The 14129-nt window shown below is 41.5% G+C and overlaps 1 protein-coding gene across 1 annotated transcript in view; it reads right to left on the reverse strand.

Moving 5' to 3' along the window:
• LOC113122554 (exostosin-1a-like) overlaps positions 1-6996 on the reverse strand; it is a 33627-nt gene extending 26631 nt beyond the window's left edge. Inside the window, exon 1 of the mRNA XM_026293978.2 lies at positions 5117-6996. Coding sequence (XP_026149763.1) covers positions 5117-6081 — 965 coding nt within the window. The 5' untranslated portion in view covers positions 6082-6996. The remainder of the gene's footprint in view (positions 1-5116) is intronic.
• Positions 6997-14129: the final 7133 nt, after the last annotated feature.

The raw sequence follows: 14129 nt of genomic DNA on the forward strand, positions 1-14129 counted from the left end.
AAACAGATGGTAATTAATGATGCATGATGACAGGGGAAAAAAGTTACAAAAAGTACAAAACGTTCAAACGCAGCTTTTAACAGAACACAAGATTATACACAGAATTTGAAAACTCCTATGTTGCTAGTTCTTCCAGGACTCCCTATGGATGATTTATACTTCTGTGTCAGGATATTATGGAGACTACACACATAAGATCTGTAGTTCTTCCTGTGGGACTGATGTTTTCCATTCCCAACATGAATGGACCTTTACACGAGGGCTTTGGAGGTTATAGGGCCTTTATCGTGGAGATATATGATCACTGTATAAAATTAAATAGGCTTGGCTAATAGCAGTCTGAACAACAAAATGGCAGTAAACTGAATACTTTTCAGAAAAAGGATGTTAGGTTTCAATACGCAGTAAAACTGAACAGGTACACTAAGAGGTCCCTGACTGCTGATCCAGTGTGTTGAAATAGTGGACAAGACTTTTAGTTGATGTTCAGGAACTGAAGAGATCGACAATCCTCCCCCACCAATTATCATTTTCTCCAATCTCTGCAAAGCCTGTGTGGAGTTGGCTAGCAGCCCTCAGTGAGGGGCTTTGGCCAGTACTGAGGATTAAAACCCTGCAAGTCTATAAATACACCTACCAACCCAACGTCAGCATCCTGCTAGCTAATGCACTCACCTCTCACTGCTGGATGGCAGGCATGGTTTTCCTCCTCCTTTCTGCTTCTTTCTTGCCTTTACTTTCCCCTTCTGTCATTCAGCTTCTCAGACTCACAGTTCTCTTTGTGTTCCCATTTTTCCCTCTCTCAGTATGTCACCCATTTTTCTGTGTCTCTCCCTTCATCTCTCTCTCTATCCTCCTCATACTCTTGCTTGGCAGGGCCTCTTAATTGGAAACAAGCTGTGAGAGGGCTTTCAGTTTGAGGTTAAAATTGCTTCTGACCTGCCTCCTGCTGTAACTTTTCTTCTTTCCTATGGCTGTATTACAGGCTTCTACACAGTGGCTGAGTGCAGATGTATGAGAGGCAGAGAGTGGTGAAGGGGGAAGCAGAACGCGCACTGGTTGGAAACAGCATGAATAAGACAAACAAACAAGCAAAATGGAGATGGATTCATATTTAGTTGCAAAATAGAATATGTAACTTGGTGGTTTAAGTCCTTCAACAGCACTTCATTCTGAAGACATTTCAAATAAGAAAGGCATTAATCAGTCACATGGAGATATGAGCACTTTCCAATTAAAGGTAGCATTAATATATCCATAAGCAAAATCCACACTTCAAACTGCAACCCACAAAGCCCAGTCAGACAGTATAGAATGCAATGCTCTGTCGAGGATGTATTTATTCAAACAGGCCACACATGCTCATACACAGCACATAAAAATCCCCATGTACATATCAAGCCAACATCTGGAACATAAAGTCTAAGCTATTACACAAAAATGACATGGCCATTACATAGTAATTATGGTGAGAGGCTGCATTCAGTCTGTCACAACTTCCTTGTTGTCAGTGGGAGAGGATAAGAGGGATTTGTGACACAAAGGGCCACAGCCAGGCATAGAAACTATTATTTCCACCCAGTCAGACCACAGAAGGCACTGTCTGGCTGTATAACACAACAGTCCACCACGGCACCCTACAGAGAGAACTTAGCACGACCCAAATTTGCATTTTAGCACTAAAATCTAAAGATTATTTGTAACTATATGTCGGTGTCAAAAAACATTGGTACACTTACAAGAATTAAAATATTTGACATGTTTATATATTGGCTAATGTCTTAATCCAGGTCTAAATCTGTCTGACTGACAAACAGCTGCCTAATCCAGAGAGACATTTTTAAGAGCTCACCACAGTTAATATTTTCCAAATTTGCAACAGGCTACAAGAAGCTTACTCCAGCTAGTGTGCAGTTTACCATACAGCACAAGTAAAAGATGCTTTTCATTTGGAAAGTTGTATCATGATCCAAAAACAAATACTGATCTCCCTGACAACTGGCTTCCTTGACTACTGTCCCACCCACATCTTTGGCCCCTCCAAGTCCCACTCCCTTGGAAAGACTGCACAGTTGGGTGTCAGGATGGGCAATAAAGCAGGTCTGAGTACAATTACTCACTGAAAATAATTCCACTTTTGGGAACTGATGAATAAAACTTGTCAGACATAAAGTTAACCATTTCAATTTTGTCCAGAAAGCAAAACTCCACCCAAACCAGATGCCAAACACTATAAAAAGCTTAGAGTAAGGATACAATTTTTATGTTTCACTATACTAGTGACTAGAGGCCAAAAAACAATTGATTAATAAAGAGCAATACAGCAAAATGTATTTTTTAAAAAAACATTACAATATGCATAGATCAGTTAAACATACCCATACTTCAGTGACAAACACCCTCTATGAAGATGATATATAGTGTTTACACTTGATATTATGGGACCCAGTCCATCTGAGGCAGCCTTAGATTTTCCTCACATACCTTTGTCATCAAAATCAGACACAAGCAATGGTGCCAGGTTATCCATGAAAGCGTAAGATCTTGTTTAAAACACACAGCACTCACTTCAATCTGCCACAACCTATAAACACAAGAGTTATAACACCAAAGTTCATCTTAAAAAAAGGAAAGTGTTTATGAGCTGCAAAAGATAAGTCACGACAGCCCTTAACTATGCTCTGTCAAAATCACTGTACAGACATTCTTACTATATCTGCTCTGAACAAACTCCTTAAAAATGTAGAATATGTGACACAAGAAGGCATTTTTCACTTTTCCTCCTCGATGTACACAAACCACAGCCCTTTCATTGAAACTTTAGGATGTGAACAAAACAAGTGTGACTACTTCAGGGTGTGTTCTAGCTAACTGGATTATGAGTAAGATTTGATCATGAAGCAAACAGACATCCTGTCAGAAAAAAAACCCACAAATGGACTTGAGGAAGATTATCAAATTGTCTATTTGAAACTGTATCATATGCACCTAATTATTTAAGTACAAGAACTTTTTGCAACCATATTTGTTTTAGAGATGTAAAGACCCTGTCAAACTAGGATGAGGGGAAGGTAGGTTTAGGATCTGTGAATAATTTTAGATGATTTATGAGGAATTCTGCAGTGGACAAGGATCAAGCCAAAGCCTGCTGACTGATAGCGGTGTGGCTCACTGAGAATGCACAGAATAAGAACCGCTGTGCATACTGTAACCATGCAATAAGGCTAAGCTTGAGAATGATAGTGAGACACCCAAAGCCTGTTTCTCCCCCAATGCTACTTAATGACAGGAAGATTAATTTTTCCTTTGGGTTATGGCTCTGCTGCCACACATCCTACTGTGTGAAATCACTTTCTGGCAGCACCTGGCAGCAAGCAATGAGCTGGCAGAAAATGGTGGAGAGAGAGCACAGCTCACGTCGTAAGAGTGATATGGAGAAAGTGATTCTGCTGAGCCAACAAATGAACCTCATAAGCTGGCACTCACCTACACAGGCAGACACAAACATGAGAATCCTCTGAGGATAAATAAATGCAAAGGAAACATGTTAGTCCTCATGATATTAAATACATCAGATTTGAAGGAAAGGAAGAAAACATCCACTAAATTCTCAGCAGTTTCATGGCTGACTCTTTAAAATACTATGAAATGGTCTGTCACCCAAACTGAATACCTAACAACAGGATAGAGGTGACATGGGGTCTCTCATAGCATTCCCCCGTCCTTCATGGAGAAGTCACGTAGGACATGTGTTAGGGCCAGGGCATTCCTGGCTGATGCAGTTGGGTTTGTCTGGGAAATGATTGAGCAAACAGGGGCCAGAATGGCTTCCCCTTACTGGCACCAGTGCTTTGTCCCTACTAATCCACTCCAAAGAGCCACAGTCAAACACCCAGGGTCATACAGTCTCTAGAAACAACAGAGCACAGTCTGGGAGTACACGAAATGAATCCCACTGGCCAGAGCTGGGAGACAGACGCCAGTTTGCTCATCAGATTTTGGCACAGAAAACAGTATGGATTACTGGAGTGCTTGATGATCACAGAAGATCTTTTTGAAACAACAAGAACGTGCACATTGCCTTCAGCAGGGAATGGGACCAGTTAGAGCGACAGTACTACTGAGGACTGTAACAAATAGCTCCACCTATTTGCTCAAAAAACTCTTACTGGTGCATTACAAAGGTAGGTAGGTGCTGAGGATTATTACATGGAGAGAGCCTGACAATTTATTTTAGGGAGTATAACAACTCAACACAGGCAGAAAAGTAAAGTCGTCAAGAGCAAGAGGTGCAGATTTATCTACTCCGAATAGCCGGCTGTAAAGACAGACAGGATATCTACTGAATTACAATAATACAGCGGCTGCTGTTATTGACATCAAAGCAATTAAACTTATCTGTGCCTTGTGAAGTGTACTTGAGTAAATAAAGTCACATGATATAAGCACTATTTAAAAATGACAAATCAGTGTTGTCCACTAAAGTACTTCTATTATTAGGTAAAATTGTTGTGCAATATGAAACAGAATCAGACCAGGGAAACAAGGACTCTTGACAGCTCCAGTCAGTATTGCATTTGGAAATAAACGCATCATGCATCCTCATCTCTGGGTAGTATAATCACAAATTACATACATGACTTCCCTGATTTATGGACCCAATAATAGAAAAGTTTGGATTGATGCAGCACTAGAAAAACATGAAATTTAAAATTAAAAAATGGACACAACACTGATAAATATAAGATAATTAATATAAAGCAAACCATCCTGAAAATCTAGGGGCCACTTTAGGGAGGAAATGGGTGTCCTGTCAAAATATTCAACACCTACTCTGTCTATTTTACAGAGTGAATAAGAGTTAGGTAAGAGCATAAGCTCAGCTAGGGTAATGCCATATAAAACAAACACCACACTGACAAAAACAACAAAGAGATGAAAAGGTCAGACAGAGTGAAAAAAACAAACTGTGTGACAGTGATATTGTGCACAGGTTATCAAAACAATAATTAACCCATACCTACCTGGCTGCATACAGCAACTGTGTAGTGGAAAACAAATTTCTCAAGACCTTCTTGTCTTTAAGTAAATCAACATTTAATTGGCATGTACTCACTTGTCATATTCTGCATTGTCTTTATCACAGCGTGCATCCTTGTGCTTCTGCCAGTCCTTCCCATGCTTACAGGTCGTGAGGAGGACAACATCCTCTGAGTTATGAATATGATATAAAGCATTCCTAGTGTCTGAACCTATTCCAGTTAAGTACCTCTTCCCCTTGAAAACAAGCATGTATTTCCTAAAAGGGGGAATGGTGTTATGTTTCAGGTAGCCCCTTTCCCCTCCTGTCCTAGGATGATCTTTAGAGAAAAGAGGGATTGAAACGTCAAAGTTGGGCCGAAAGTTCTCTGTGCTGATACTGGCTTTGGCCAACATGGCGAGTCCAATGTCGAAGCCAAGGTCTTCTGTGTAATCAGGCCAGGTGCCAGAGTACAAGTTGAAGATGATGTGGTTTTTGCCCCCGTTCCACAGAGGGAGGCTCTGGACTTTTGCTCTCAGGTTGTGTACATACTGAGGTGAAAGCTGGTCTCTGTCCAAAGTGTCCAAACTCAGGACAAACAGGCATGCCTGTGCTGGATCAGGGGTGTAGAACCTGGACCCTTCAATAGAGGATAAGATGTTCTGATAGCTCTCTGACATTTTTTCCCCTTTCTGCTGGGGGTAGATGTAAACTTTGAATCCATTCCTCTCACACAGGGAGAAATCAAAGCAGGACTCCATTCTGCAGCGTTTTCCAGTATAAACGCCTGAGTTCGCGTCCCTCTTTTGCCTGGGAGATATGTGCTCATTGTGATCGTCGCTCCTGTCCTGCTCCCAGGAGCTAAAAGGCTGCAGATATCCCTGGACGCGACGCCACCGCGCCCCGGGGTGATAACCGGGGAGGCGGCGGTCATCACGCCGGTTAGGACCCCGTCTGGACAGCGGGACTTGGATCCCACCAAAACAAAACAACAGAATGAGACACGCACCGGCGGAGAACAGAATTAAGTACCGTTTTTTGGCCTGCATGTGTCCTATCATCTGAGATAAGATGCCTGGCGATAAATCCAAGAAGTTCCCAAGTTTTAGTTTCACCACCTCCTGCGGGATCGCTCCGCCATCTTCCCCCGGGTTGCAAGGGCTCTGAGCTCACGTCTCCCACCTTCTGCTTCAGATACCTTTCACAAGTCCGGAAACTGATCCAACGCATGTGGGCGATTTATATTGTTCATCCACCTCGTCGCCTCGTCAATAGTTGCATCGATTAGCTGACAACAGGTTCTCCAGAGTGACCCTACTCAGTCCAGTCTGAGGATCTACTTTGCTTAGTGTAGACCTTTTCTTTGCCTTAAACCTTCATCTTAACACAGAACAGTTCTTTCTAGCAAACCAGAGCGAAACCGTAACGAACAACAACACTGCACAAACTTGAGTCTATAAATCTGCACTCTGTGCCAGACTTGTTGCCCGGACACTTAACTATTGTCCCTACTGGAAATTAGCCACCAAGCGGGAACCGGACCCCTAAACATCCAACATACAGTCTCACACGCTGCCAGTTTATCCACAGAAGCCGTCGAAAGATAAAAGTGTCATTGTAACTCCAGGCTAAAATTATATAGCGACGGTCTCCGGCCGATTTAGCTAGCTAGCTAGCAAGCTAACTACATGGCTAGTTTCTGAAAACATTCCCAGTTAGCTCGTTAGCATGAAAGTAAAGACAGCCAGGCAGCCTCTCTATTCCCTCTGAAAAACATCTTTCTCCATTCGTCCACCACTTCCCTGTCGCTCTTCCCACAAAACCGACAGGCTCATCTGTCTGGAAATATCTCCAGTCGTGTAAAGTGTTCAAGCTGTGGCTCACACACACACACACACACACACACATATATGTAAAACAAGAGGTGCTGTAAAGACTGCAACCCAAGCAGAGCCGCACGGCGGTCCCAGCAGAACCACTGCTGACGGCGATGTGACGTTCCCCCAACACGCACGGTGCGTTACCATTGGCTCCCGACACATCCGAGGCGGGCGGGGCTATTAGTGCACCCATTCACCGAACCGGGCAGCGAAGTGAGGGCGGAGAGCCTCGGCACAGATTAGGCAAAGGTGTGTGAGCTGAGGTTTGTGATTTGCCTGCCAGGCCATATGAAAAAATGAGAAGTAATACTCAGCGCACAGCTACTTTGTCTATGAAGCAGCCTTTTAAAACAAACTACTACCAGTACAGTAAAATACAAAACAACCAGTTAAAGGTCCAGATAATAGCTGCCCTGCAGATGGCAAATTTCTAGACTTGCATGCATGAATTTTGGCTTAAAGGTTGGCAGTATCTATCTGTTATTATGTTGCGTTTTAGGAAACAGTAGGGAATAACATACAGAAACAGCAAAAGGCTACAACTCTACAGAATATCCTACTCACAATCTATTTCCAGTGTTTAAAAATAGATGACTACCAGCAGTTGCAGCTCTAACCTTTGCTGCATGGTGACCCTCCAGGCAGACGGCTGGGGGACTGAGACCATGCTTCAAAGAAGGTGTGGGATCAGGCCCATGTAAGAACAAGTGATTCTGTAGGAAGACCATCTCTTGCCACATGTTGGAAAGATGTTGGATTCTGAGACCTGCTGAATGTTTTCTACTGGATAGTCCTAGTTCAGCAGCATGAATTTGTCCTCCTGAAGTGACCTTGAGCAAAACAACGAATCCATGACTTGTACCTGTGCTACTTTGTAGTCAAACATGACCTCTACAAGTCCTAAGGGTTAAGCAACAAGAGAAATTCCCAATTTTCAACTTAAATAGACGGTAATTAAATAGAGCAGGTTTGCCCTGTTAGGAACTGCACTGTTGAATGAGGATTGGCAGGACAATGGCACTGCACTGTATTAGCCAGGTCTTCTCTGGCTTGTATTAAGTCATGATGTGTTTTCACAGCTGCTCTGGTCTGAAAACAGGGAAAGAGCAAGGAAGAATGTGTTCCTCAGGAACACTGGACCAGCTATCTGCACTGCCTCAGTTCCTCATGGACTGATGATCAAAGGCAGAGAGTGATGTGATGGCCACCTCTGCCTCTCTGTCTTCTTCCCTTTGTCCTTGTCTTTCCTCTTTCTGTCTCACTGACCCCACTCCTCCCCTTTTCTCTTTTACTCTGTTATCCCTTTTTCTGCACACTGGAATCTTTTCCCAGTCTTCTCTCCTTCATTCTTTCATCCCTTTCACTGATTTATAACTAGAGTGCCACTGAAAACTAATGTGAATAGATAGATCCCCATCAACCTTTGCCACTACACTGATCTTTGTTTATACATCATTGCATTTTATTGAAGCTTTTTATATGGTCCATGCACATGAAATTGTGACAGGCATCATGTTATGATTCAAATTTATTTTTGTGCTTCCATTTTTGCTTTTTTGTGTGCCTCACTTCAAAACCAATGTAATGACAAAGTAAGGACAAATCAACAAAAATGCAGGCAGTCGAATTCCAGAAAAACAAAACATTAAAAAACATCTGTGAGGCTCTGCTTTTGATTAGCCACATCTACCGTTTAATGAGTATGTGGAGATGCTGCCTGCTGTTGCATTGTCTTTGCTGAGCTGAGCGCTGGCCAGATTTAGAGCAGCAGGGTGACTGAGCCAGAGCAGCACACCCACTGTGTAATACACGCAGCCATGCCAATATCTAATTTGGATGCACCCAGGTCAGCATAGTTTTCCCAGCCAGCCAGCGAGCCAGACAGCCAACCAAGTAAACGGCCAAATGGATATTTATTATTTCCTTCTGCATGCATTTTGTGGTCATTAATTTGTGGTTTATTTAATGTCTGGTATGTAATACTGATTTGTTCTTAAAAATTCCACTAAAATATTCATGCACTCACATGTACCTAGACACCCACACATTTGTATGTAAATGCTACAGTATGTATGAGTGTTTCTCCTTTCTAAAGACCACAGCCTTGGATGTGATCATTTATTGTTGCCACCTGACTGAAATCAGCACCCTGTGCAGTATGTTGATACTGAAATCACTGAGTGTGCCAGAAGCAGCAGGGCTAAATATGGGTAAGAACAATCTAGTGATTTGTGTATTATAGGTTATAATAGAGTATTCATTTTTGAAACTTTGATCAAATCCAACCATGTTATGAAGATAAATGTTTACGTCTCCTTTTCCTTTCGGCTGCTGCCTTCAGGGGTCACCACAGCGAATCATCTGCCTCCATTTAACCCTATCCTTGGTGCAGTCCCACCTCCACCTTGAACTCCTCTGTCACCCCTACAGCACACCTCACCACTGTCTTACAGCTCTCATACATGTCCTGCACCACTCGAACATACTTCTCTGCCACTCCAGACTTCCTCATACAAAACCACAGCTCCTCTCTCAGCACCCGGTCATACGCTTTTTCCAAATCTACAAAGACCTAATGCAGCTCCTTCTGGCCTTCTCTGTACTTTTCCATCAGCATTCTCAAAGCAAATATTGCATCTGTGGTTCTCTTTCTTGGCATGAAACCATACTGCTGCTCACAAATGCTCACTTCTGACCTCAGCCAGCCTCCACTACTCTTTACCATAACTTCATTGTGTGACTCATCAGCTTTATTCCTCTGTACTTTCCTCAACTCTGCACGTCTCCCTTGTCCTTAAAGATGGGCACCAGTACACTTCTCCTCCATTCCTCAGGCATCCTCTCACTCTCCAAGATCTTGTTAAGTAGCCCAGTCAAAAACTCTACTGCCACCTCTCCTAAACACTTCCATACCTCCACAGGTATGTCATCAGGACCAACTGCCTTTCCACTCTTCATCCTCTTCAACGCCTTCCTCACTTCATCCTTACTGATCTTTGCTACTTCCTGCTCCACAACAGTCACCTCTTCTACTCTGTGCTCTCTAACATTTTCCTCATTCATCAACTCTTCAAAGTATTCCTTCCATCTTTTCATCACACCTGTGGCACCTGTCAACACATTTCCATCCCTGTCCTTAATCACCCTAACCTGCTGCACGTCCTTCCCATCTCTGTCTCTTTGCCTCGCCAACCTGTACAAATCTACCTCTCCCTCCTTACATGAATGCAGTTATTTGCTGAGCGTTCATCTACATTTTCCTGCCATCATATTCATAGTAGAAAAAGAACAAAAGTTTTTCATTCATCCATTCATTAACTATACAACTTATCCTGATAGTACAGGATAGTAAATTTTACATAGTATAATTTTAAATGAGGATAGGAGATCAGCTCAGGCTTGGTCGAAGATTTATGTACAGCAAATGTAAAAGTGTTGAGCCATGCTATATTTGCAAGCCAATGCTATATTCAACATATCACTCATTCACTGAGATCATAGCCGTAACTAGTTTATCACAGGCCAAACTCTGACATGTTAAATAATTTTGTGCTAGAGTCAAAAAAGAACTCAAGAATCACCTCGCTCCTCAAAAGACGTCATTACCTTGTTTCAAATTCCATGGTCTCATGGCTCATTAGCCTGTTGATCAATATCTGCAACACCAATGCCAATAAAGATGAAGCCACAGTTCCAGGTTGACACTATTGAATTATGACAGTCTTCCTCTAGCAATAATTTCTGTGATGGGTTCCAGTCATAAGCACCTGTCACATAAATTTGAGTGGCAGACAAAAAGCTTTCACCCTGTCATGACCCTGAATGAATTCAGAGTGACTTTCCATGTGCTATATTTTGAATTCTCTGTTCCATTTGGCAGAAATATGATAAATATTTTGCATTTGCATTCATCAGATTTGTTAAACTGCTTATTATTTGTATTGCTCTACTTTCATCTCTGTAGTGGATTTAACTATACCATTCGAAAGACAGTTTTATTAGTGAATTCAACCAACAATGTTGATTATTGTAAAGAAAAAAAAGAAGTTAAAACTAAGGTGTAAACATTGATATTATAGTGAAAGTGTTGATTATCATTGATAATGACATTACATTTTCTTGTTGCTCTTTGACAGGTTGTGTTTATATATTAGAAGAAAGGGTAGTGACTAAATATGAGGAAGAGAGACAGAGCATGTGTGTGTGTTTTTTGGAGAGTGCGCATGTGTGCATGGCAATCTGTGGGTGTTGGGACATCTCAATCACAGAGCAGAGATCAGGTTCAATTACACATGCAATAATTTTTAGGTCTCAGTAGAGCTAGAAACCATTTATATGCTAATACCTATGACAGCAGTAATGACTTGCAATAAAAAGACATCTGCTGTTTGATCAGATCTGATATTAGAGCATTACCACAATCAGCCTTTGCTATTTGTTCTGAAACCACTTGTTAGCCTTGAAACTCTGTGTGAGAGATCTTTTGGCATCTGGCACTGATGATGTGATAACTCTTCTCCTGCACCTTCTCTTGTCTTTCTGCAGTGTGTGAAAACATTGGATTTGTGTTTGAGTTGCATACTGTTGGGGGAAAAGAGAAAGTGGACACAAATCTTTTCTATGGAGTCAAGCCAAATCACAATATAGGGCTATAAATACGTACAATATACTTTACAGCACCAACCACTCTCAGGCTCAGACCATCAGGCCAGATAGGAAGGATCTTCATAAAAAACCCTTAAACTTTTTCTCATCCACTGTGCTGTATGTTACGACTAATCAGCATAAGCTAGCAATCTAAAATGGTACAGAGGGGGAAAGCATTATGCTTGAAAATTATCAGGATATTAGCATTGACATGATATGTTAGCATGCTGGTGTTAGTATTTAGCTCAAACAACTGCTGTGCCGAAGCAGTCTGACTGGGCTACTACTGTGGAAGGGAAAATAAAATATTTTTTACCTGAATCCATAAAGCAAAGTAATGCGAATGTCTGAAGACTCCCTCAAACTGCGTTTTAGTTTTGATCTCCCTTCACTTCTCCCCTGAGTGATTAATAATGTTTTTCAGAATTTTATGTTCTAAAGTGGCTCTGACATTTATTCTCCTTGGGTTTGTATAGCCTGTATTATATGTAGAAATAAGCACTTTCTATACACGTGATTACATTTTGTTTGATATATATTCATGCAAACTGTTAACCATTAAAGCACCTAATTAAATTTAAACAACAAAATGATGCACAATAAAGTCAATCAGTTATTAAATACCATCCATATATGGCAGCTAATTTTAAATGGAGTTATATTTGTTATATACAAGTGAAATATTTGCTGACATGAGAGCAGAGAGACAGAAAGAGCAAGGCGGAGAAGGTATCCTGTCTTTTTCCAATGAGATGTGCTGTTGTGTGCAACTCTGACTTCAAGGACCTGAAAAAGATCAATGAGGAAGAATAGCAGTGGGACTGCACTACAAATTGAGCAGCCTTTAATCACCTCACACAGTTCACAGCATGTTTAAGTTGCTGCCATGAAAAGGTTTAATCACTAGCTAAACTAAATAGAGTCAACTTCCTGGTAATAAAGGGCACATAGGGCCTGAAGGGATACATGCGTGCATTTGCTAATGAACCTAGGCACATACACATACGTGGACAGTAATTTGTGATTCCAGATCGTCATTTGGATACATGTGCACACAGGGATTTAACACCACCCACTCACATCTCCTGAATAACGATAATAATCTCTAGTTTATGAACCTGTGAGACACTTTTTTAAAAAAGTATTTAATTTGGTGAAATGTTAGCACATTAAGTAGCTCACAAGTAAAAGGCAATCATTATTTGTCAGCCAATTCAAGGGTTTCAGACAAATGATAATTACCTGACCCAACAGTCAATGACCGCCAGGCTACTCGCTGAATGAGAACTGAGATTCATCAGTGCTCCTAATGGGCAGAGACATAAGGGTCATTTGGTTCCTCTTCAGTAACTTATTAAATGAATCACACAGTGTGTTTGGAATATTACTCTATAGTATTGTGCTGTTGATATGTGTATATGGTGTCCTTTACTTGTGTATAATATATTGCATTTATCACACCCATCTAGTATTTTACAGTAAAGGCAGCAGAAGGTCACTAATGAAGTTGTGTAGTAAAAGCCCTCATTAGTAGAAATGTTTCATGATGCTTCCCAGGAAGCCCATAGAGCTGACCCAGGTGTTGCAGGGAGCACGACCTTGGTGTGATAGCAAATGGGTAATAAATTCAGTGGCTGCAGGAACACAGTGTGTAGTTTGTGGACAGCCAGGTCAATGAGTAGGCAAGCCATGAATCTAAAATGCACCTGTCTCTCTCTCTCTCTCTTCCCTGCACCCATCATAAACTTGAAATAATGGTGCTCCAGTGGCTCGTCATGATAAGAAACACGTTATTCAGGACATTAAATGCTGCTCACCTTGCCATATGTCACACCCTGTGTCTCCCATTTTCCTGTCAATCAAGTCTGCAATAAAAATGAAAAAACACTATGGAGATAATCTGTAAAAATACCCTGAAGCAGACAACAATTTCCATATCAATGGTAAAACATAATTAAGGTAGCGAAACAGTGATGTATCAAAAGATTTAAACAGTTAAATCAGTTTTACTGTGTGGACTTTGAATATACAGTATGCTATAAGAGCAACTGGACTGAGATCAACCTGATTCTGCCACATAAGCGCAGGTGACAGGTCACATAAACTGCTCTCTCCACCTCTGACTCGCTCTGTCACAAGAAAGTGCCAGCTAGCATTTTAGATCGATTGGCAGTATAAGTCCAATCAGAATTTGAAGGAAATACAGGGGCTTGTGCCTATTCATTTATGCTGACCATGTGTTGGACATGCAGATTGTTAGCTTTTTCATCTATGTTATGGTTCAATAGGTAAAAGACTCAAGTAGGCTATTTACAACATAGGTGCATTATTTCTCTACCCAAATTCATCTTTATTGTGCAGATAATGATGATGAAGACTGTTGTGGTGTTCACTTGGCAGAAAAGTCCCTGTAATGTCTGCAGAAGGCCAGATGTGACATTTCTTCCATGTGGATTGGTTGGTTTCATTTCAGTCTGGGCTTATTCTCACTATTCCACTGCATCCCTGTGGAGTCTGAGTCCGACAGTCTACACTCACAGGCCCTCAGTGTGATGGAGCAGCAGTGACACAGATACATTACG

Source organism: Mastacembelus armatus, chromosome 16 (genome assembly GCF_900324485.2).
Source record: "Mastacembelus armatus chromosome 16, fMasArm1.2, whole genome shotgun sequence".
Taxonomy (NCBI): domain Eukaryota; kingdom Metazoa; phylum Chordata; class Actinopteri; order Synbranchiformes; family Mastacembelidae; genus Mastacembelus; species Mastacembelus armatus.